At 42.6% G+C, this 21,034-nt stretch overlaps 2 protein-coding genes and 1 non-coding gene across 3 annotated transcripts; 2 read left to right on the forward strand and 1 right to left on the reverse strand.

Moving 5' to 3' along the window:
• The first annotated feature begins 2,042 nt into the window (after positions 1 to 2,042).
• trnam-cau (transfer RNA methionine (anticodon CAU)) lies at positions 2,043 to 2,116 on the forward strand. The gene has a single exon. It is a non-coding gene; the product is annotated as a tRNA-Met (tRNA).
• Positions 2,117 to 8,651: 6,535 nt separating this feature from the next.
• Positions 8,652 to 10,685, forward strand: LOC132098446 (zona pellucida sperm-binding protein 4-like; the record flags this gene model as incomplete). Its single annotated transcript, XM_059504562.1, has 8 exons — positions 8,652 to 9,208; positions 9,285 to 9,489; positions 9,562 to 9,659; positions 9,731 to 9,893; positions 9,949 to 10,154; positions 10,225 to 10,372; positions 10,452 to 10,524; positions 10,603 to 10,685. Coding segments are annotated over 8 exons (1,527 nt in total), but the record flags the coding sequence as incomplete, so codon positions are not given.
• A 2,555-nt stretch (positions 10,686 to 13,240) lies between these two features.
• LOC132098448 (zona pellucida sperm-binding protein 3-like) lies at positions 13,241 to 15,253 on the reverse strand. The gene is made up of 8 exons (XM_059504563.1): positions 14,720 to 15,253; positions 14,359 to 14,477; positions 14,175 to 14,278; positions 13,926 to 14,103; positions 13,713 to 13,830; positions 13,549 to 13,631; positions 13,392 to 13,483; positions 13,241 to 13,320 (listed from the first exon to the last, which is right to left on the reverse strand). The coding sequence occupies exons 1-8, from the start codon at positions 15,251 to 15,253 to the stop codon at positions 13,241 to 13,243; spliced, it is 1,308 nt and encodes a 435-aa protein (XP_059360546.1).
• Between the last annotated feature and the right edge of the window lie 5,781 nt (positions 15,254 to 21,034).

A 21,034-nucleotide genomic window follows, 5' to 3' on the forward strand; every position in this document is an offset into this window, starting at 1 on the left:
CTGGGCTACTGTTATGCTCCCTTGGCGGGTCTCTTCGTAATTTTGCACTGGCTACCAATAGCTGTTCGCATCAGATTCAAGATACTGATGTTTGCCTACAAGATAACCACTGGCTCTGCAGCAATATACCTAAAGTCGCTGGTTCAGTCCTATGCTTGCGTTCTGCAAGTGAACGACGCCTCGTGATGCCATCCCAAAGAGGCACAAAATCACTCTCATGGACCTTTTCCTGGACTGTTCCCAGCAGTGGTTCGGCTTGCCTATCTCAATTCGAGCAGCGGAGGCTTTAACCATTTTCAAAAAGTGTCTAAAAACTCATGCTTGTCTTCAACGCCTGACCAATGAATACTTGCATTTGCCTAATGCTGTGTTTTGTCAAAGTTAACGCCATGTTGGCTCAACGTAGCAGAAGACTGAAGTCTCTGTCTGCAGCCAAAGAATACATCTGTCAGAAGTGAGATTCAGACCCACGCCTCCAGGGGAGACTGCGACCTGAACGCAGCGCCTTAGACCGGTCGGCCATCCTGACACACTTGCTTGGCTAGGGATGGCCTGTTGGAGCCACACCTGAATGCAAGGACCTAGAAGCTACTTATTCTCTGTTTGGGCGCCCTTTAGCCCCAAGCCTCGTTGGCGCAGTGTCAGTCTCATAATCTGAAGGTCGTGAGTGCGAGCCTCACACGGGGCAAAGTGGTGCTTTTTCTGATCACTGAGGGCGCTTAGACCAAGGGAATCAAACTAAATTCCTTTAGGGCCCGAGCCCTGTAGAGTGTTGTTCCAACCCTTCTCAAACACACAAGGCATGTAGTTTTCAAATGAGCCTGAAGGCCATGATTAGTTGGATCAGGTGTGTTCAATCAGGCTTGAATCTAAACTCTGCAGGTCTCCGGCCTTCCAGGGACTGAGTTTGACACTCGTGTCTTAGAAAGAAAAAGTGAAGTTCTCTGTCCCCTTCCGTGTGGGTTTCCCTGTGTCTCCTGGGGGCAAAAGGCCACAGCTCCTCTTCAGGGCAGGTGAAATGATGTTTTGTGGAAAACTGTGAGGTTACAGGTAAATTTCCTGAATCTCATCCAGCCACATTGCGTGTAGACCCGTGCCATTCTTTTATATACAATGAAGTGAAAATTCTGCATTCATGCTGGCTAACACTGCATGAAGGCAGTAATAGCATCCCTCTCATATTCATGTAACACATGGCCACGTCCTCCTGAGGTTTTGTAAAGTTTCAAAGGCAATATTGCTGCACTGGCCCGATCCTGCAGATTTGCCTTATACAACGTTCGGAAGATTAGACCCTTCCGATGAGAGCAGGCCACACAACTCCTTGTCCAAGCTCTTTGTTTTCTCCAGACTGGGCTACTGTTATGCTCCCTTGGCGGGTCTTCCGGCACGTACTATCAAGCCTCTGCAACTGACCCAGGATGCAGCAGCGAGAGTGGTCTACAACGAGCCAAAGAAAGCCCACGTCACACCTCTCTTCATAATGTTGCACTGGCTACCAATAGCTGTTCGCATCAGATTCAAGATACTGATGTTTGCCTACAAGATAACCACTGGCTCTGCAGCAATATTCCTAAAGTCGCTGGTTCAGTCCTGTGCTTGCGTTCTGCAAGTGAACGACGCCTCGTGATGCCATCCCAAAGAGGCACAAAATCACTCTCATGGACCTTTTCCTGGACTGTTCCCAGCTGGTGGATCGGCTTTAACCATTTTCAAAAAGTGTCTAAAAACTCATGCTTGTCTTCAACGCCTGCCCAATGAATACTTGCATTTGCTTAATGCTGTGTTTTGTCAAAGTTAATGCCCTGCTGGCTCAACGTAGCAGAAGACTGAAGTCTCTGTCTGCAGCCAAAGGATACATCTGTCAGAAGTGGGATTCGAACCCACGCCTCCAGGGGAGACTGCAACCTGAACACTGCGCCTTAGACCGCTCGACCATCCTGACACACTTTGCTTGGCTAGGGATGGCCTGTTGGAGCCACACCTGAATGCAAGGACCTAGAAGCTACTTATTCTCTGTTTGGGCGCCCTTTAGCCCACAAGCCTCGTTGGCGCAGTTAGGCAGCGCGTCAGTCTCATAATCTGAAGGTCGTGAGTTCGAGCCTCACACGGGGCAAAGTGGTGCTTTTTCTGATCACTGAGGGCGCTTAGACCAGGGGAATCAAACTAAATTCCTTTAGGGCCCGAGCCCTGTAGAGTGTTGTTCCAACCCTTCTCAAACACAAAAGGCATGTAGTTTTCAAATGAGCCTGAAAGCCATGATTAGTTGGATCAGGTGTGTTCAATCAGGCTTGAATCTAAACTCTGCAGGTGTCCGGCCTTCCAGGGATTGAGTTTGACACCCATGGCTTAGAAAGAAAGAGTGAGGTTCTCTGTCCCCTTCCGTGTGGGTTTCCCTGTGTCTCCTGGGGGCAAAAGGCCACAGCTCCTCTTCAGGGCAGGTGAAATAATGTTTTGTGGAAAACTGTGAGGTTCCAGGTAAATTTCCTAAATCTCATCCAGCGACATTGCGTGTAGACCCGTGCCATCCTTTTATATACAATGAAGTGAAAATTCTGCATTCATGCTGGCTAACACTGCATGAAGGCAGTAATAGCATCCCTCTCATATTCATGTAACACATGGCCACGTCCTCCTGAGGTTTTGTGAAGTTTCAAAGGCAATATTGCTGCACTGGCCCGATCCTGCAGATTTGCCTTATACAACGTTCGGAAGATTAGACCCTTCCGATCAGAGCAGGCCACACAACTCCTTGTCCAAGCTCTTTGTTTTCTCCAGACTGGGCTACTGTTATGCTCCCTTGGCGGGTCTTCCGGCACGTACTATCAAGCCTCTGCAACTGACCCAGGATGTAGCAGCGAGAGTGGTCTTCAGCGAGAAAAAAAGAAAGCCCACGTCACACCTCTCTTCGTAATTTTGCACTGGCTACCAATAGCTGTTCGCATCAGATTCAAGATACTGATGTTTGCCTACAAGATAACCACTGGCTCTTCAGCAATATACCTAAAGTCGCTGGTTCAGTCCTATGCTTGCGTTCTGCAAGTGAACGACGCCTCGTGATGCCATCCCAAAGAGGCACAAAATCACTCTCATGGACCTTTTCCTGGACTGTTCCCAGCTGGTGGTTCGGCTTGCCTATCTCAATTCGAACAGCGGAGGCTTTAACCATTTTCAAAAAGTGTCTAAAAACTCATGCTTGTCTTCAACGCCTGCCCAATGAATACTTGCATTTGCCTAATGCTGTGTTTTGTCAAAGTTAACGCCCTGCTGGCTCAACGTAGCAGAAGACTGAAGTCTCTGTCTGCAGCCAAAGGATAGATTTGTCAGAAGTGGGATTCGAACCCACGCCTCCAGGGGAGACTGCGACCTGAGCGCTAGCTGACGAAGGATAGTCTGACAATATTTCAGAAATGTTGAGCAATGTCGAACTGCGCAGCCAATCGCATCGAAGCGCTATGACATTTGGACCAATCGCGTCGAAGCGCCTTAACATTTCCGTTGAGGCATAAGGGACCCAAGTTGGCTTCAAGGCATTACCGCTGACATTTTGAAACCTGCCGTTCAGTTACCAATTAAACGGGCTTCCGGTTCCACCACCGCAAGCAATGCCATGAGTCACAAAAGGTCACTTACCTTTGATAATGGCATTGAACACCAATAACTGCACCACCTGCACGGGTAATCGGAGTGCCAGCAAACGCCTCAGGAGTGTAGGTAAGGGCAAAGGTGTAGACAAGCTCATCCTTGGTCATCTATAGGAGACTGACGTTGTTACCAAGAGGATTCTCCCCAAACCCCAACCCATTCCAAAAGGCATCTTAGCAAGTCATGCCATAACACTTGGTTACCCGAGTAAGCAGTTATTAAGGGTTTTTCCCCCCACTATAAAAGAATAGCATTGAATAGCTACACTACTGGGAGTCACAGGTTGCCTCAAATGGAAGTCCACCGCCATCTCATTTGGCACTTCTGGAACAATGGGAAACCTCCAGTCCAAAGGCTTCACTGGTCCCTGCAACACCTGCTTCTCCTGAAGACCAAGAGGCTCTTGTGCAAATCCTCTGTAGTCAAGACTCTGAGACGGAGAAGCCTTCTGCAAAGTGTTTCCGAGCACTTGAGAAGAAACGGGCACTCTGGAAGCTGGATATGATTGATGCTTCTTGCTTTTTGGACTTTGACTGGATCTCAAACTTCCAAAAGCATTCTTCAGATCAAACACCACAAGCACAACCAGCACTAACACATATTGCAAAAGACCCATCCTGACAAACGTTAACACAATACCCACCAGTCCTCGTCTTTGCCATTAAGTACAGCTTTGAATTTAAGCGGCTCCTCCCCTTTCAGCTTTATTGATTACCTTTGATTCTCCTCTGGACCTGTAATTTACAAATGAGAACGTTCTGGAATGTCACTAGCCAATGGAAGGCTTGATAAGGATCTGAGATTTTCATCTACACTTATTTACAATTTTTCAGTTAAAGTTTGACAGTGTGTCTATGATAGACAATGAATGTCATTAAAAAAAAACCTGATATGACTCAAATAATAGAGATTTTTTAATAAAAATCTCTCTTTTTTAAAAGAGTTTTTAGTTTATCATTGGAAAAGATTTGGAAAAATGTAGAATTACATCACTTGCTCCCCAATGAATGGGTGGCATCAGAACAAAAGTACAAAGAGCTGATATAAATATAAAAATAATCCACAAGTAATTCACATCAATTACTGTCTTTTGAAGGGAAAGGCTGTGTGTTTCTAAGAAACAAATCCATCGTTAAGAAATTCAAACTATAAGAGTTTATAATCCCAGTTAAAGGTGCCATAGAATGCATTGATACAATATTTTAAATGATATCTACATAAAAGGTACGTGGCTTGGGTATGGGCAAAAATTCTCCAGAACGGTTTTACATGTCCATTTACAACCCTGGGATTTGTCCCTAGAATTATTTGGAAGGGTCATGAACAATAATGTCAAGCTCTGCTCTGATTGGCGGTTTCACAGCTCGGATCTCTTCTTTCCAGCGTGAAAGATGGAGAGATTAGGCTTCCAACCTGATATGTTTGAGCCTGTATCAGACGAAGATAAAGATTTGGAAAGAATGTTTAGCGTTCGCGTGAACAAGGCTTGAGAGAGTTGTCAGTGAAGATGTGGACGCAGCCTCTGTGTTGCTTTTAAAGCGTTCTTTCAATAAGAATTGAATCTTGAGATCCAATGAGAATCACCCAGTAGTTAATGAAGAGGGAGGGACTATCGTTAATTAGCTGAAATCTGTAGAATACAAAAAGACCAAAGGGCAATATCTCCACTTGGTGTTTAGCTGTTGAACAATGGCTGGAAGTTGGTGTTTGGTTCAGATTTCGTTGGTCTGTGCGTTCTGTCATGCTGTTCCACAGTGGAGTAAGTCGCTTCAGGATGTTCAAGCTCTGATGATGCAGCTAGTGATGGCAAAATCGAGGCCTCGTGAACCAATGAAACAGTTGAACCAAATGTGCCATATTGTTTCGAGGCTTCGAATCAATCCGACACCCGTCTCAACGGTGACACCTAGTGGTCACTTGCAGGTGTTGATCTGAAACAACCTTGACGAGCCATTAAAAAAATGTGTTGTTTTTTTATTATTATAATGTTCTAATATGTGAAGCTTGTAACCTATAGGCTCCTCACTGTGCATAATGTTATTTTGGTCATGAAAAATGAATATTAATAAAAGAAATCAAGCCACAATGTCTCACTTTTTTAGAGATTTTTATTCAAAAATATTAATTTATCTGCTGTGGAAGGACTTAGCCTACTTCTTTTTTTACAGATAATTTCTCCAGCCTTTGAAAAAATCCTCTCAGAAGGGACACTTGTTGCTGGCATACAAAGATATTTTTTTGCAAGGACATACAAATGAGGAAAGATTACTGCTCTCTCTTTCCAGTAAGTTAGTGGATCATGAGTTCTGGGCAAATACGCATCGTTGATGTATTTTTTCACTTCCACTGTGGCATCAGCTGTAGCATTGTGTATCATCTTGGTTTGATGGATGCGAGTATCAAAAAGTTCCCATAAACTGTCCTGTGTTTCTACTGGTGTTGATGTTGATGGTGATGGTGATGATGATGATGATGGGTGTGATGTTGACATTTCTGGGTCTGAATAAAAATGAAAACAGCAATTAGTAACAAATCCTAAACTGACGGCATATATGAAGGATATATTATATTACATGATTCAGATTACATAACATAACACAGACTGAAACTGCTCACCATGATTTGTGTTTGAACGCATCAGTGAAGCACACTCCAGTGTGATATGCTTTTCAGCTTCCTGGGCTTTGGCAGCATTTCCAAATGCCACATTTTTGAACCTTGGGTCCAGCAGTGTAGCCAGTGCCAAGGCTCTAAAACTCTCATAACCTCCACATCTGGAGTGCAGACCTTCTTGCAGATGTGAGCCTATGAGCCAAAACAGGAGAAACACATATTTATAATAATGACAATAATATGACAGTTATGGCCAATCACATGGGTAGTATGGTCATTGTGGCCTACCTAATTGAACAGTTGATTCCTGCGTTGCATTTCCTTTTTTCTGTGCAAGCTTGTGCTGCAACATCCTGTACAGTGGTATAAGCTTTGAAGCAGACAATCTCTTTTCCTCTGACATCTCTGTTGTTGCGAGTTTGAATGGTTGCAGTATTGACAATGATTGTTCAATAATGTCATAATCAATACTTGTCAGGGGAGCAGTATCATTGTTTAAGTTGGAAAGTGCAGCAGCCACTGGTTCACGTTGGTCATACAAGCGCTGTAGCATGTCAAATGTGCTGTTCCATCTCGTGTCAACCTCCTGTATCAGTTTCAGAGTTGGTCTTCCCATCAAGCTCTGCATCTCCACAAGCTTGTCCTTTGCTTTGCAGCTGGATCTGAACAACCCCACTATCTTTCTGGCCTTCTGGCGTATTTCATTGATGACTGGGGTTTGATCTAGTGCCTTTTTCACAATCAAATTTAAAGTATGAGCAAAACATGGGACATGGCGAAGGTGGAGTAGCTGGGCACTTTGGATCATGTTAGATGCATTGTCAGTCACCATGCACTGAACTTTGGAGGTTATTCCCCACTCAGCCATTAGCAATGCTTTTGCCTCCATGAGATGCTGGGCTGTGTGGGTTTGGTAAAACCTCCTTACACCCAGTACAACAGTTGCCATTTTTGCCTCTGGTGTTATGTAATGGCAAGTCACACCAAGATATCCATCCATATTAATGGAGGACCACATGTCAGCTGTAAGGCTAACAAATTCGGCCTTTTGTAGGTCCTCCATTGTCTTCTCCTTGGCTTTGTTGTACTTTTCGCTGACCATTATTTTAAGCACCTTCCGGGATGGGAGGACATAGCTTGGATCAAGCTTGTTCACAAATGCCCTGAATCCCTCATCGTCCACGATGGTGAAGGGCTGCAGATCCTTCACCACCATGTTTATAAGAGCCTCATCCAATTCCCTCTGTCTGACTTTTAAAAGAGAAGACAAAACATACTTTCAGACAAATACATTGGAAAAATACAGCTTCAATTAGTGCACATCTATTAAAAGTATAGCCTACTGGTTCATTATTTGGAAACCTTCCAGTGTTTATAATCAGTGCTTTATATAACTTATAAACTTTATAAACAGTGTCCAAAAAGGTTGTAATTATATTTCAATTATAATTATATCCCAAACAATGCATACCTTGCTTAGATGGCCCAGCAGTGTCAGTAGCAGGCCTAGGTACAGGGGGAATGCCATCCTCTGCACCCTGCAAAATGGCAGGATGAGTGCTCCTCAAATGGCGCATCATGGATGATGTATTGTTGCAGTAGGCTAGCTGCCGATCACAATACACACATCTCACTTTATTTGGGGTTTCTAAATGGAAATGCTCCCACACCACAGATGTACGGCATCTCTTCTGGGGAGCTTCCATTTTATCTATCTATCCAAATCTATCTATCTATATATGAATCGATCTATGTATCTAGATTTGTATCTATAATCTATGTATCTATATATGTATCTATCTATAATATATGTATTTATATATGTATCTATAATCTATCTATATATGTATATATCTATAATATATGCATTTATATATGTATCTGTAATCTATCTATATATGCATCTATCTATTAATCTAGCTGTCTATATATATTTATATCTATGTATCTATTAATGTGTCACTATATGTATACTCTGTCTGTCTCTAGCCTCTCAGTCAATGTGTTGTGTAAATTTAAATGTAAGTCTAAATTGCCTATAACTAATCAAATCGCACTATATGTCACTATATGTCACTATATCACCAAAAATCCGCTATCTCAAAGTCTAACTCCTCTCACAAAAACCCACGAGGTCAAAATGCGTTTATTTCACTTTTATACAGATGTGCGATTGTGTGGTCTGTTCCCGACCGTTCCAATCAAACGCTGATTCGGCGGACCACACCTGATGAAACAATTAGTGAAACACTTCGAGGCTTCGTTTGGTCATAGTCACGTGACATGGGTGTTTCGAATCACGCTTCGGATCAGTGTTTCGACACATCTGCGCTTCGGGATCTCGCAAAGCTTCGGAACGACTGTTTCGCTTCAGCCATCCTTAGAAGCAGCAAACTGACCAGCAGTTTCAGCTCCAGAAGCCGGTTCAACAGCTAACTAACCAACAGTTTCTGCTTCGGAAGCCAGTTCAACAGCTAACTAAGCCGCAGTTTCCGCTTCAGAAGCCTGTTCAACAGCTAACTAACCAGCAGTTTCCACTTCAGAAACCAGTTCAACAGCTACCTACACCGCAGTTTCCACTTCAGAAGCCAGTTCAACAGCTACCTACCCCGCAATTTCCACTTCAGAAGCCTGTTCAACAGTTAACTAAGCCGCAGTTTCCGCTTCAGAAGCCTGTTCAACAGCTAACTAACCAGCAGTTTCCGCTTCAGAAGCCAGTTCAACAGCTACCTACCCCGCAATTTCCACTTCAGAAGCCAGTTCAACAGATAACTAAGCCGCAGTTTCCGATTCAGAAGCCAGTTAAACAGCAGTTTCAGAAGCCAGTAGTGCAGGCAGAGCCCCTTGATAAATGTGCTGTAGCTGATTCTGAGCAGATCCAATGTGGTCTACCTGGGATCAGTGGTGCTGAGTGTGAAGCTATCAACTGCTGCTTTAACGGACAGCAGTGTTTCTATGGAAGGGCGGGTAAGTGTTCTCAATCTTATTCCGTTCGTGTCAAACTGATTCTCTGAATTTAACCTGCTCTTGTACCTTGTTCTAGTGACTGTCCAGTGTATTAGAGATGGTCAGTTTGTGGTAGTGGTGTCTAGAGACGTTACTCTGCCTCGACTGAGTCTGGATACGGTTCATCTACTGGGTGGAAATGACCCACCTTGTGCTCCTGTGGGGTCTACACCTTCCTTTGCTATATACCAGTTCCCTGTGACCGCATGTGGCACGAGCGTGATGGTGAGCAGCAGCTACTGGTTTTATTCTGCATTGCTTATGATGGACTGGATGCTGACACGTTCCTATTCACAGGAGGACAGCGGATATGTGGTGTATGAAAACCGAATGACCTCCTCGTATGAAGTGGGGATTGGACCATATGGTTCCATCACAAGGGACAGTCATTTTGAGTAGGTGATCCATGTCTTGGTGTGACCATTAATCCCTGATAAATGCTACAAGCTCGCTGTGTGTCGTCAAGGTTTCTCTTCCAGTGTAGATATTCGGGAACTTCTGTGGAAGCTCTGGTTGTGGAGGTCAACTCTGTTCCTCCACCTCCACCAGTAGCTGCTCCTGGACCTCTCAGGGTGGAGCTCAGACTGGCCAATGGCCAATGTGTCACCAAAGGCTGTGCTGAAGGTAAGGTCTTGTCCTGTGTCTGCCTAAAGCCTTTCAAACTGGAGTCTGGTTAAACCCCAGTGTTGTTCCTCAGGGGATGAGGCCTACACGTCCTATTACAGTGACGCTGATTATCCCATCACAAAAGTCCTGCGAGAGCCTGTGTATGTTGAGGTGCACATTATGGAGAGGACCGACCCCAACATTGTCCTGACGCTGGGACGTTGTTGGACGACTTCAACCCCCAGTCCACTCAGTCTCCCCCAGTGGGACCTTCTGATCGACGGGTGAGTGTACAGCCAATCTTTATCCAGTTGGTCTGCTGGGAGACCCTTTCTAACTTTCTCTTGTTTTCAGATGCCCTTACCAGGACGACCGCTATCTGACCACACTGGTTCCAGTGACTGGATCGTCTGGTCTTCAGTTCCCAACCCACTACAAGCGCTTTGTTGTGAAGATGTTCACATTTGTAGATCCAGCCTCACTGGCTGCTCTGAAGGAAACCGTATGCCCCCCTTTACTTGAACATCTGTATATTTACTACTTGTGGATTCTATGACTTGAGCCTCTTTCTTCCCTGTCAGATCTTCATCCACTGCAGTACAGAGGTGTGCCATCCATCATCTGGCTCTTGTGAGCAAAGCTGCACTAGGAAACGTGAGTTCTTGCTTTCTCTTGACAAGAGGAACGGAGCATTTTAGAAGTGCATTCTCACTTCGAACATTTCTCTTTCAGGAAGAGACACTCGTATCAAGGCTGTCTCTGGGGAGCAGACTGTGGTTTCTAGTGGAGAAGTTACTCTGGTCATGTAAATCTAGTGTGTTTTTTTTTTTTTAATAAACTTTGCAGAACCCTTAGGTGTCTTTGTCTATTGGCATTGTTTTGGTTCAGCAGAATGTGGGATTACATGCCTCTTCCCAGTGTTTTCCCCTCTCACTATTAAACCAAGGTTCCACAACCTTTTGTAAGGTTGTGCATTCCTTAATCCTTCCTCCAGTTGCTAACCTGGGGCCGCACAAGGCTCCCCTTATTCTTTTAATTTGTCTTCCAAACAGTAGTTTGGTTCCCGACATTCACAATATAGAAAGTAGTTATGTGGATTACTTGCGGCTTTTGTTTTAAATACAACTCAAATCGCTGAGCTCAAGTTTTAAGTGGAAATCAATTCTCGACTGTCTTGAAGCAAACACGAAACGGTGTCAATTGTCTGCAACTCAAAGTAGTGATATTAAAGGAATACTTCACCCCAAAATTGTGTCACTAATCCCTTACCCCCGTGTTGTTCCAAACCTGTAAAAACTTCATTCGTCTTCGTAACACAATTTAACCCCTTACTTGTCACCCCCCATTTTCAGCATGGAGACACAAATGACATACCCAAAATTAAAAGGTTGCTGCTTAGGAGTCTTTCTTACTAGATACATAATGTTCCCAAAGCTGACACTTCAAAGTTTACTGTTCATGAATCAGAATTACTCAGACTGTTATAATAGAGAAGCTCAAACATGTCAATAAAAATATTTAAAACATACTGAAGTGTACTAAATGATGTAGGATATGATTTTAGATACATGATTAAGCTAAAGCCACAAGTCTACTAATACTTCACTTTGATATTTCAGAATCTGATCTCACAAAGTGTGAATTTTATTAAACCTTTTCTAAGACCATGTCATGTGTATTTTTAGAGAAGGCTCATAAAAGGCTAATAAAATTGATTTGACTCCTGGAATGCGATTATCTCTTGTTTGATTCTATTGTTCTTGCGAAACAAGCCTTTCACAGATCGGCCAGGTATAACACAATAATGATAAATGAGGATTTTCTTTTTTTTATTCCACTACTATTAGCCTTTGTTTTGGGTATTTCAAGGTTTACCAAGCCACATCGCTTCATTTCCAGTATACATTTACCCCACTATTATCAAAAGCCTTACTATAAAAATACGAAACATTTTCTTACAACCTTTGACAATACTACAAAATGCATTATGAAGAAGATCTGCACCTGCTATGTAGCTGCATTAGAGCTAACGTTAGCATCAAGCTACATGAGACTATTTATGAAATTATTAGTACACTTTTACTCAAAACTCACTTTAAACCCTGACTGAGTGTTTGTAATAACCTCCTTTTGGTCGTTTACGGTTGTAAAAATATGCTATTTATAGCCTTTTACGTCGCTGCACAAGTTAGCATTTCAGATGTACATTTTTAATATTGTTATAAAAACGCCCCAAATCTCAAGAAAATCACATACCAACTATTAACTAACGTAATCGTGTGTTTATTATTTGGATATTTCATGGGTACAGAGGTTTCTCTGTGTTGTTGTGGTCAGATATCAACACGGAAGTGTACAGGAAATGCATCATGGGCAGGACAGGGCGGGATATGATGCACCGTTATGATGGACAAGACACGGGCGAATCCGGTCTCTGTCAGCGCGCACACGGAAGACTATACACACAGAGACAGGGCTGGGAGCGGATCATTATCATCAGATCGCGTAAATCAGTGGAAAATGAATAGAAATTATGATTCTGTCTGAAGAAATATGAAGTAAACATCAGTAAATATATCTCTGTGTATATGCAACTTTTGACTATAAACCCTATTTGACACTTTTCAGTGAATCTATGAGAACACAAACCACTGCAGACGTGACTGAATATGAATGCTTGGTGAATTTCATCCACCAGTCCAAACATTAGTTCTCTTTGGGTGTCATTTCGGCAATGATTTCTCAGAATTATAACTGACCTGCTACTGCACAAAAAACCCCTTACGTCAGTACAGGTTCTGCAAGTTTGGCTCCCCAAATACTAAATTGAACTTAAGAGATGCCTGCCATTTTCCTAACACAATGGAAAAACCTATAAATAACCCATCTGAAGGTGGAAAATGTTGTGCCAGTGTTGATACTGGGAGTGCGCTTTTATTGTACATGGATTTAAAAGCATTAGAGATGTCAACAAGGAGCATTAGGAAACAGATTTAACTGAGCAAACCTATTTGGGGATGCAAGGAGAAAATTAAACTGCTCATTTAAAGTTACCAACACAAAGAAATCAAGTTCACTGCATAAGAGGCACGCAAAATCTGCAGTGCTTCTAGGAAGTGGACGTTCACGCAGAACTCCCAGAATTCCCTTTACAGCATCATGGGCAATGTATTCCACCTTTACAGTACTCATCAAAAGGGAGCTCACAGCAGGTCCCTTTAAAAGGGTTATTAACTTCCCTAACGTGAAAAGGGAGCCTTTCCTTCTGGCAAGAGAATAGGTACAGTAGGACTACCCGCTTCCTCGCTCAAATCAATTGGTTAAACTAGACAAGAAAAACCGAAGCAAGAATAAGTTTGCTCCCCCACATTTATTGAAGACCAGCCAAAGGCTTCTTGTGCTCTTGAACCACTACAGGACCGAGCGAGGCCTTCCCTTCCCACTGAAGGCCTAGAAAAAAAGCAGACACCAGAGTTAAGTGCTTGAAGGGTCAAAAACCAAGCTTAAAAGCACCTTCCTACCTCCAAAAGGAGAAGCAGCAGTTCCACCATCAGGACCACATGTGGAGTCACAGCAACCACAAACCTGGTGGTTCCCATCAGCAGCAAGCCACCTGCAATACGAAAAAAAAAATCAGACATGGCACCTTTAATGTATTCGTACGTGGCATGAACATACCCATTGGCAAAGGAACAGGATTTGTGGAGTGCGTCACTAGGTGCAGAAGCAAGAGTGGCCTTCAGAACACACGTTATGTAGATCTGCAAGAGACACCACGGGTAAGGGGTCACAAACCAAAGCAAATGGGAGAGGTCGTTCTCCCCAACACTCGGAATACATACAGAAGGACTGGATCCCCCCTGGAACATGAAGGCCTCCAGCTGGAACCGGATTTTGTCTTCCTGGGATCGAGGCATGAAGCGCGAGCTGGAAGCTGTGACCTTGGCATCCACAAGACATCTAAGGAGTGAAAAGTAGTTGTCGGGGACAAAGTGGTTACAAGGAGCAAACGCGAGAACAACTCAACTCTGCAGCATCTGGTGACATGAACACACCCATGATTCTCAATGAACAAATATCTCGGAAGGGCATTCACATCAGGTACTTGGGTGGCCACACAGCTGTCCACGAACACACGCAGAGGGACGTGGTTGTATACCTTCACGGATGCCTCAACTTTAATAACATCACCCAGGAAGTAAGAGTTTGAAGGCCTCTCATAGGACCAGTCATCTGCAAGAGGGAAGAACTGCTTAGGCACAGCCTCTTTCAGAAGGCAGGAGGTCTAGAGAAACTGCACAAACCCATCATGAGCTTCAGGGAGAACAGCAAGACTTCTTCACCAGCCTCCGTTGAGGCATAAGGGACCCAAGTTGGCTTCAAGGCATTACCGCTGACATTTTGAAACCTGCCGTTCAAGTTACCAATTAAACGGGCTTCCGGTTCCACCACCGCAAGCAATGCCATGAGTCACAAAAGGTCACTTACCTTTGATAATGGCATTGAACACCAATAACTGCACCACCTGCACGGGTAATCGGAGTGCCAGCAAACGCCTCAGGAGTGTAGGTAAGGGCAAAGGTGTAGACAAGCTCATCCTTGGTCATCTATAGGAGACTGACGTTGTTACCAAGAGGATTCTCCCCAAACCCCAACCCATTCCAAAAGGCATCTTAGCAAGTCATGCCATAACACTTGGTTACCCGAGTAAGCAGTTATTAAGGGTTTTTCCCCCCACTATAAAAGAACCGTCCCATGGATGTTATAGATTCAGGGAGCAATCGATACCAAAACAAGGGCCCATTTTTAGTAGGGTTCAATAGATCTAGTAACACTTAACCGCTCTTACCATCAACACACTGTTGCAGTCCTGCAGTTCATTCTCAAAGAAGAGCACCTTGGAGCCTGGGACCAAACCGACAACAGGACATCCTCCCAAAGTCAGACCAGATGGCTGGATCAGTTCACCATTGCTAAACAAGTCCTGCTGTACCTCCACATGAACCCGGTTCTCACCACATTGAATAGCTACACTACTGGGAGTCACAGGTTGCCTCAAATGGAAGTCCACCGCCATCTCACTCGGCACTTCTGGAACAATGGGGAACCTCCAGTCCAAAGGCTTCACTGGTCCCTGCAACACCTGCTTCTCCTGAAGACCAAGAGGCTCTTGTGCAAATCCTCTGTAGTCAAGACTCTGAGACGGAGAAGCCTTCTGCAAAGTGTTTCCGAGCACTTGAGAAGAAACAGGCACTCTGGAAGCTAGATATGATTGATGCTTCTTGCTTTTTGGACTTTGACTGGATCTCAAACTTCCAAAAGCATTCTTCAGATCAAACACCACAAGCACAACCAGCACTAACACATATTGCAAAAGACCCATCCTGACAAACGTTAACACAATACCCACCAGTCCTCGTCTTTGCCATTAAGTACAGCTTTGAATTTAAGCGGCTCCTCCCCTTTCAGCTTCACTGATTACCTTTGATTCTCCTCTGGACCTGTAATTAACAAATGAGAACGTTCTGGAATGTCACTAGCCAATGGAAGGCTTGATAAGACTTTATTAAAGAGTTTGGTGATTTTACATCTGAGTTAGTTCTGGCTGCATATAAAGTTTTAATAGTTGGTGATTTTAATATCCATGTTGATAATGAAAACGATGCATTGGGATCAGCATTTGTAGACATTCTGAACTCTATTGGTGTTAGACAACACGTTTCAGGACCTACTCATTGTCAAAATCATACTCTAGATTTAATACTGTCACATGGAATTGATGTTGATGGTGTTGAAATTATTCAGCCAAGTGATGATATCTCAGATCATTATTTAGTTCTTTGCAAAATTCATATAGCCAAAATTGTAAATTCTACTTCTTCTTACAAGTATGGAAGAACCATCACTTCTAACACAAAAGACTGCTTTTTAAGTTATCTTCCTGATGTATCCAAATTCCTTAGCATATCCAAAACCTCAGAACAACTTGATTATGTAACAGAAACTATGGACTCTCTCTTTTCTAGCACTTTAAATAAAGTTGCTCCTTTACGCTTAAGGAAGGTTAAGGAAAACAGTTTGACACCATGGTATAATGAGCATACTCGCACCCTAAAGAGAGCAGCCCGAAAAATGGAGCGCAGCTGGAGGAAAACAAAACTAGAGGTATTTCGTATTGCTTGGCGGGAAAGTAACATATCCTACAGAAAAGCATTAAAAACTGCTAGATCCGATTACTTTTCTTCTCTTTTAGAAGAAAACAAACATAACCCCAGGTATTTATTCAATACAGTGGCTAAATTAACGAAAAATAAAGCCTCAACAAGTGTTGACATTTCCCAACACCACAGCAGTAATGAGTTTATGAACTACTTTACTTCTAAAATCTATACTATTAGAGATAAAATTGCAACCATTCAGCCGTCAGCTACAGTATCACATCAGACAGTGCACTATAGACCCCCTGAGGAACAGTTCCACTCATTCTCTACCATAGGAGAGGAAGAATTGTATAAACTTGTTAAATCATCTAAACCAACAACATGTATGTTAGACCCTATACCATCTAAGCTCCTGAAAGAGGTGCTTACAGAAGTCATAGATCCTCTTCTGACTATTATTAATTCCTCATTGTCATTAGGACATGTCCCCAAAACCTTCAAACTGGCTGTTATTAAGCCTCTCATCAAAAAACCACAACTTGACCCCAAGGAACTAGTTAATTATAGACCAATCTCGAATCTCCCTTTTCTGTCCAAGATACTAGAAAAGGTGGTATCCACACAATTGTATTCCTTCTTAGAGAAAAATGGTATATGTGAGGATTTCCAGTCAGGATTTAGACCGTATCATAGTACTGAGACTGCTCTTCTTAGAGTTACAAATGATCTGCTCTTATCATCTGATCGTGGGTGTATCTCTCTATTAGTTTTATTGGATCTTAGTGCTGCGTTTGACACAATTGACCACAACATTCTTTTGCATAGACTTGAATACTTTGTTGGCATCAGTGGAAGTGCATTAGCATGGTTTAAATCGTACTTATATGACCGCCATCAGTTCGTAGCAGTGAATGAAGATGTATCCTATCGATCACAAGTGCAGTATGGAGTACCTCAAGGCTCAGTACTAGGGCCGCTACTCATCACGCTTTATATGTTACCCTTGGGAGATATCATCAGGAAACATGGTGTTAGCTTTCACTGTTATGCTGATGATACTCAGCTCTATATTTCTTCGCAGCCCGGTGAAACACACCAATTTGAAAAACTAATGGATTGCATAGTCGATATAAAAAACTGGATGACGAGTAATTTCTTACTGCTAAATTCTGAGAAAACAGAGGTGTTAATTATAGGACCTAAAAACACTGCTTGTAATAACCTAGAACACTGTCTAAGACTTGATGGTTGCTCTGTCAATTCTTCGTCATCAGTTAGGAACCTAGGTGTGCTACTTGATCGCAATCTTTCCTTAGAAAGCCACGTTTCTAGCATTTGTAAAACTGCATTTTTCCATCTCAAAAATATATCTAAATTACGGCCTATGCTCTCAATGTCAAATGCAGAAATGTTAATCCATGCATTTATGACCTCAAGGTTAGATTATTGTAATGCTTTATTGGGTGGTTGTTCTGCACGCTTAGTAAACAAACTACAGCTAGTCCAAAATGCAGCAGCAAGAGTTCTTACTAGAACCAGGAAGTATGACCATATTAGCCCGGTCCTGTCAACACTGCACTGGCTCCCTATCAAGCATCGCATAGATTTTAAAATATTGCTTATTACTTATAAAGCCCTGAATGGTTTAGCACCTCAGTATTTGAATGAGGTCCTTTTACATTATAATTCTCTACGTCCGCTACGTTCTCAAAACTCAGGCAATTTGATAATACCTAGAATATCAAAATCAACTGCAGGCGGCAGATCCTTTTCCTATTTGGCGCCCAAACTCTGGAATAACCTACCTAACATTGTTCGGGAGGCAGACACACTCTTGCAGTTTAAATCTAGATTAAAGACCCATCTCTTTAACCTGGCATACACATAACATACTAATATGATTTTATTATCCAAATCCGTTAAAGGATTTTTTGGCTGCATTAATTAGGTAAACCGGAACCGGAAACACTTCCCATAACAACCTATGTACTTGCTACATCATTAGAAGAATGGCATCTACGCTAATATTTGTCTGTTTCTCTCTTGTTCCGAGGTCACCGTGGCCACCAGATCCAGTCTGTGTCCAGATCAGAGGGTCACTGCAGTCACCCGGATCCAGTACGTATCCAGACCAGATGCTGGATCAGCACCTAGAAAGGACCTCTACATCCCTGAAAGACAGCGGAGACCAGGACAACTAGAGCCCCAGATACAGATCCCCTGTAAAGACCTTGTCTCAGAGGAGCACCAGGACAAGACCACAGGAAACAGATGATTCTTCTGCACAATCTGACTTTGCTGCAGCCTGGAATTGAACTACTGGTTTCGTCTGGTCAGAGGAGAACTGGCCCCCCAACTGAGCCTGGTTTCTCCCAAGGTTTTTTTCTCCATTCTGTCACCGATGGAGTTTCTGTTCCTTGCCGCTGTCGCCTCTGGCTTGCTTAGTTGGGGACACTTCATCTACAGCGATATCGTTGACTTGATTGCAAATAAATGCACAGACACTATTTAACTGAACAGAGATGACATAACTGAATCCAATGATGAACTGCCTTTAACTATCATTTTTGCATTATTGACACTGTTTTCCTAATGAATGTTGTTCAGTTGCTTTGACGCAATGTATTTTGTTTAAAGCGCTATATAAATAAAGGTGACATTGACATTGACATAAGGATCTGAGATTTTCATCTACACTTATTTACAATTTTTCAGTTAAAGTTTGACAGTGTGTCTATGATAGACAATGAATGTCATTAAAAAAGCCCCTGATATGACTCAAATAATAGAGAATATTCATAAAAATCTCTCTTTTTTTTAAAAGAGTTTTTAGTTTATCATTGGAAAAGATTTGGAAAAATGTAGAATTACATCACTTGCTCCCCAATGAATGGGTGGCATCAGAACGAAAGTACAAAGAGCTGATATAAATATAAAAATAATCCACAAGTAATTCACATCAATTACTGTCTTTTGAAGGGAAAGGCTGTGTGTTTCTAAGAAACAAATCCATCGTTAAGAAATTCAAACTATTCTTTCCGGCCAAAATATGAGTTCATAATCCCAGTTATGGTATCAAGGTGCCATAGAATGCATTGATACAATAATTTAAATGATATCTACATAAAAGGTACGTGGCTTGGGTATGGGCAAAAATTCTCCAGAACGGTTTTACATGTCCATTTACAACCCTGGGATTTGTCCCTAGAATTATTTGGAAGGGTCATGAACAATAATGTCGAGCTCTGCTCTGATTGGCGGTTTCACAGCTCGGATCTCTTCTTTCCAGCGTGAAAGATGGAGAGATTAGGCTTCCAACCTGATATGTTTGAGCCTGTATCAGACGAAGATAAACATTTGGAAAGAATGTTTAGCGTCCGCGTGAACAAGGCTTGAGAGAGTTGTCAGTGAAGATGTGGATGCAGCCTCTGTGTTGCTTTTAAAGCGTTCTTTCAATAAGAATTGAATCTTGAGATCCAATGAGAATCACCCAGTAGTTAATGAAGAGGGAGGGCCTATCGTTAATTAGCTGAAATCTGTAGAATACAAAAAGACCAAAGGGCAATATCTCCACTTGGTGGTGGGGGGGTTGGAAGTTTGGTGACTGGAGACTTATCCTTTGGAAAGTTTACGCAGGAGGAAAAGTTGAAGAAGCGATGATAAAAGTTCTTCGAGTTGCTGTCACCTAATGAAGAGAAGACAAGGAACTTTATTGGAAGAAATGGGGAAACGTGACAAAGGAGTGAAAACGATGTCGGGTAGGCAAAGCTGTGCTGGAAATGGGCCAGAATGGGCTAACTCGGATGACACTAAGAATGAAGATCATATGGAGTTTAGTCAGGAGAGAGATAGAATAAGAGAGAAACGGGGTGGTGAAAGTGGAAAAGAGGGGTCAAAGAAATTCAAAGGGATGATGACTAAAGTGGATGGAAAGGATGATAATTTGAAGATAGATGATGAGTGCAAAGTAATACTTAGATTTGAGGAAGAAAATGGAGTGCTTTGTATGAATCCAGTGAAGTTGACTACGATATTAAAAAACCAAGTGGGAGATGTCAAAATGGCCAAAGTTTTGAGGGATGGAAACCTTTTAATAATATGCAAAAATGAAGATCAAAGAGAAAGGGCCTGTAGAATGAAGGAGATAGGAAGGTTTAAAGTAAGTAGCGTTAGTCGCGTGGAGAAGAGAAACATGTGGAATAGGGGGGTGATTTGGGGGATCCCTGTTGATGTAAATGTGGATGAAATAAAAGCAAACTTAAAAGGAGGGAAAGTGAAAGATGCCAGAAGATTGACCAGCTTTAAGAATGGGGTGAGACAAGTAAGTGAAAGTGTGTTGTTGGAATTTGAGGATGAAATGCTTCCTAACCGAGTATCCCTAGGATATATGATGTATAATGTGAGAGAATACGTTCCTAAACCTTTGAGATGTTTTAAATGACAGAGGTTTGGTCACACAGCCATGAATTGCAAAGGGAAAAGAAGGTGTGCTAGATGTGGTGAGGACCATGATTATGAGAAATGTAGAAGGGATGTGCAACTGAAATGCTGTAACTGTGGAGGAAATCACAGTGTGGCATATGGGGGATGTGAAGTAATGAAAAGGCAGGTTGAGATTCAGCAGGTCAGAGTGAAAAATAAAATATCATATGCAGAGGCCGTTGGACTGGTGAATCACCGGGATGAAAGAGTAGTAAATGAGACAAGTGAGAATCTGAATAATGATTAACATGAACAGATAAAAGGGGGTAAAGTTCTGGTTGATTTACGGAAATTAGTCATCTTTATAGCAGGGGTCATCAATGCTACCACTGAGGCAAAGTCAAAAACGGAAAGAATACAAAAATAATAGTAAAGGCAGCAGTGAACCATCTTAGCCTGAATGATTTGTCCTGGGAAGAGGTGAGGAATGAGTTAAGTGCTCAGGCCAGTCAGGAAGCTTCATCTGTTGGCTGATATTATGGTTCTTATTCTTCAATGGAATGCAAGAAGCTTGGTGGCAA

This window comes from Carassius carassius, chromosome 22 (assembly GCF_963082965.1).
Source record: "Carassius carassius chromosome 22, fCarCar2.1, whole genome shotgun sequence".
In the NCBI taxonomy this organism is placed as follows: Eukaryota; Metazoa; Chordata; class Actinopteri; order Cypriniformes; family Cyprinidae; genus Carassius; species Carassius carassius.

Bases quoted from the DNA above. Each gene is read 5' to 3' on its own strand.
- LOC132098448 (XM_059504563.1), bottom strand. From the start codon at position 15,253: ATGGGTCTTTTGCAATATGTGTTAGTGCTGGTTGTGCTTGTGGTGTTT. The intron at 13,632-13,712 runs GTATGTATTCCG...TGTCTCTTGCAG, and splicing joins AGGGGGGATCCAGTCCTTCT to ATCTACATAACGTGTGTTCT. The intron at 13,484-13,548 runs GTATGTTCATGC...TTCGTATTGCAG, and splicing joins TCCTGTTCCTTTGCCAATGG to GTGGCTTGCTGCTGATGGGA.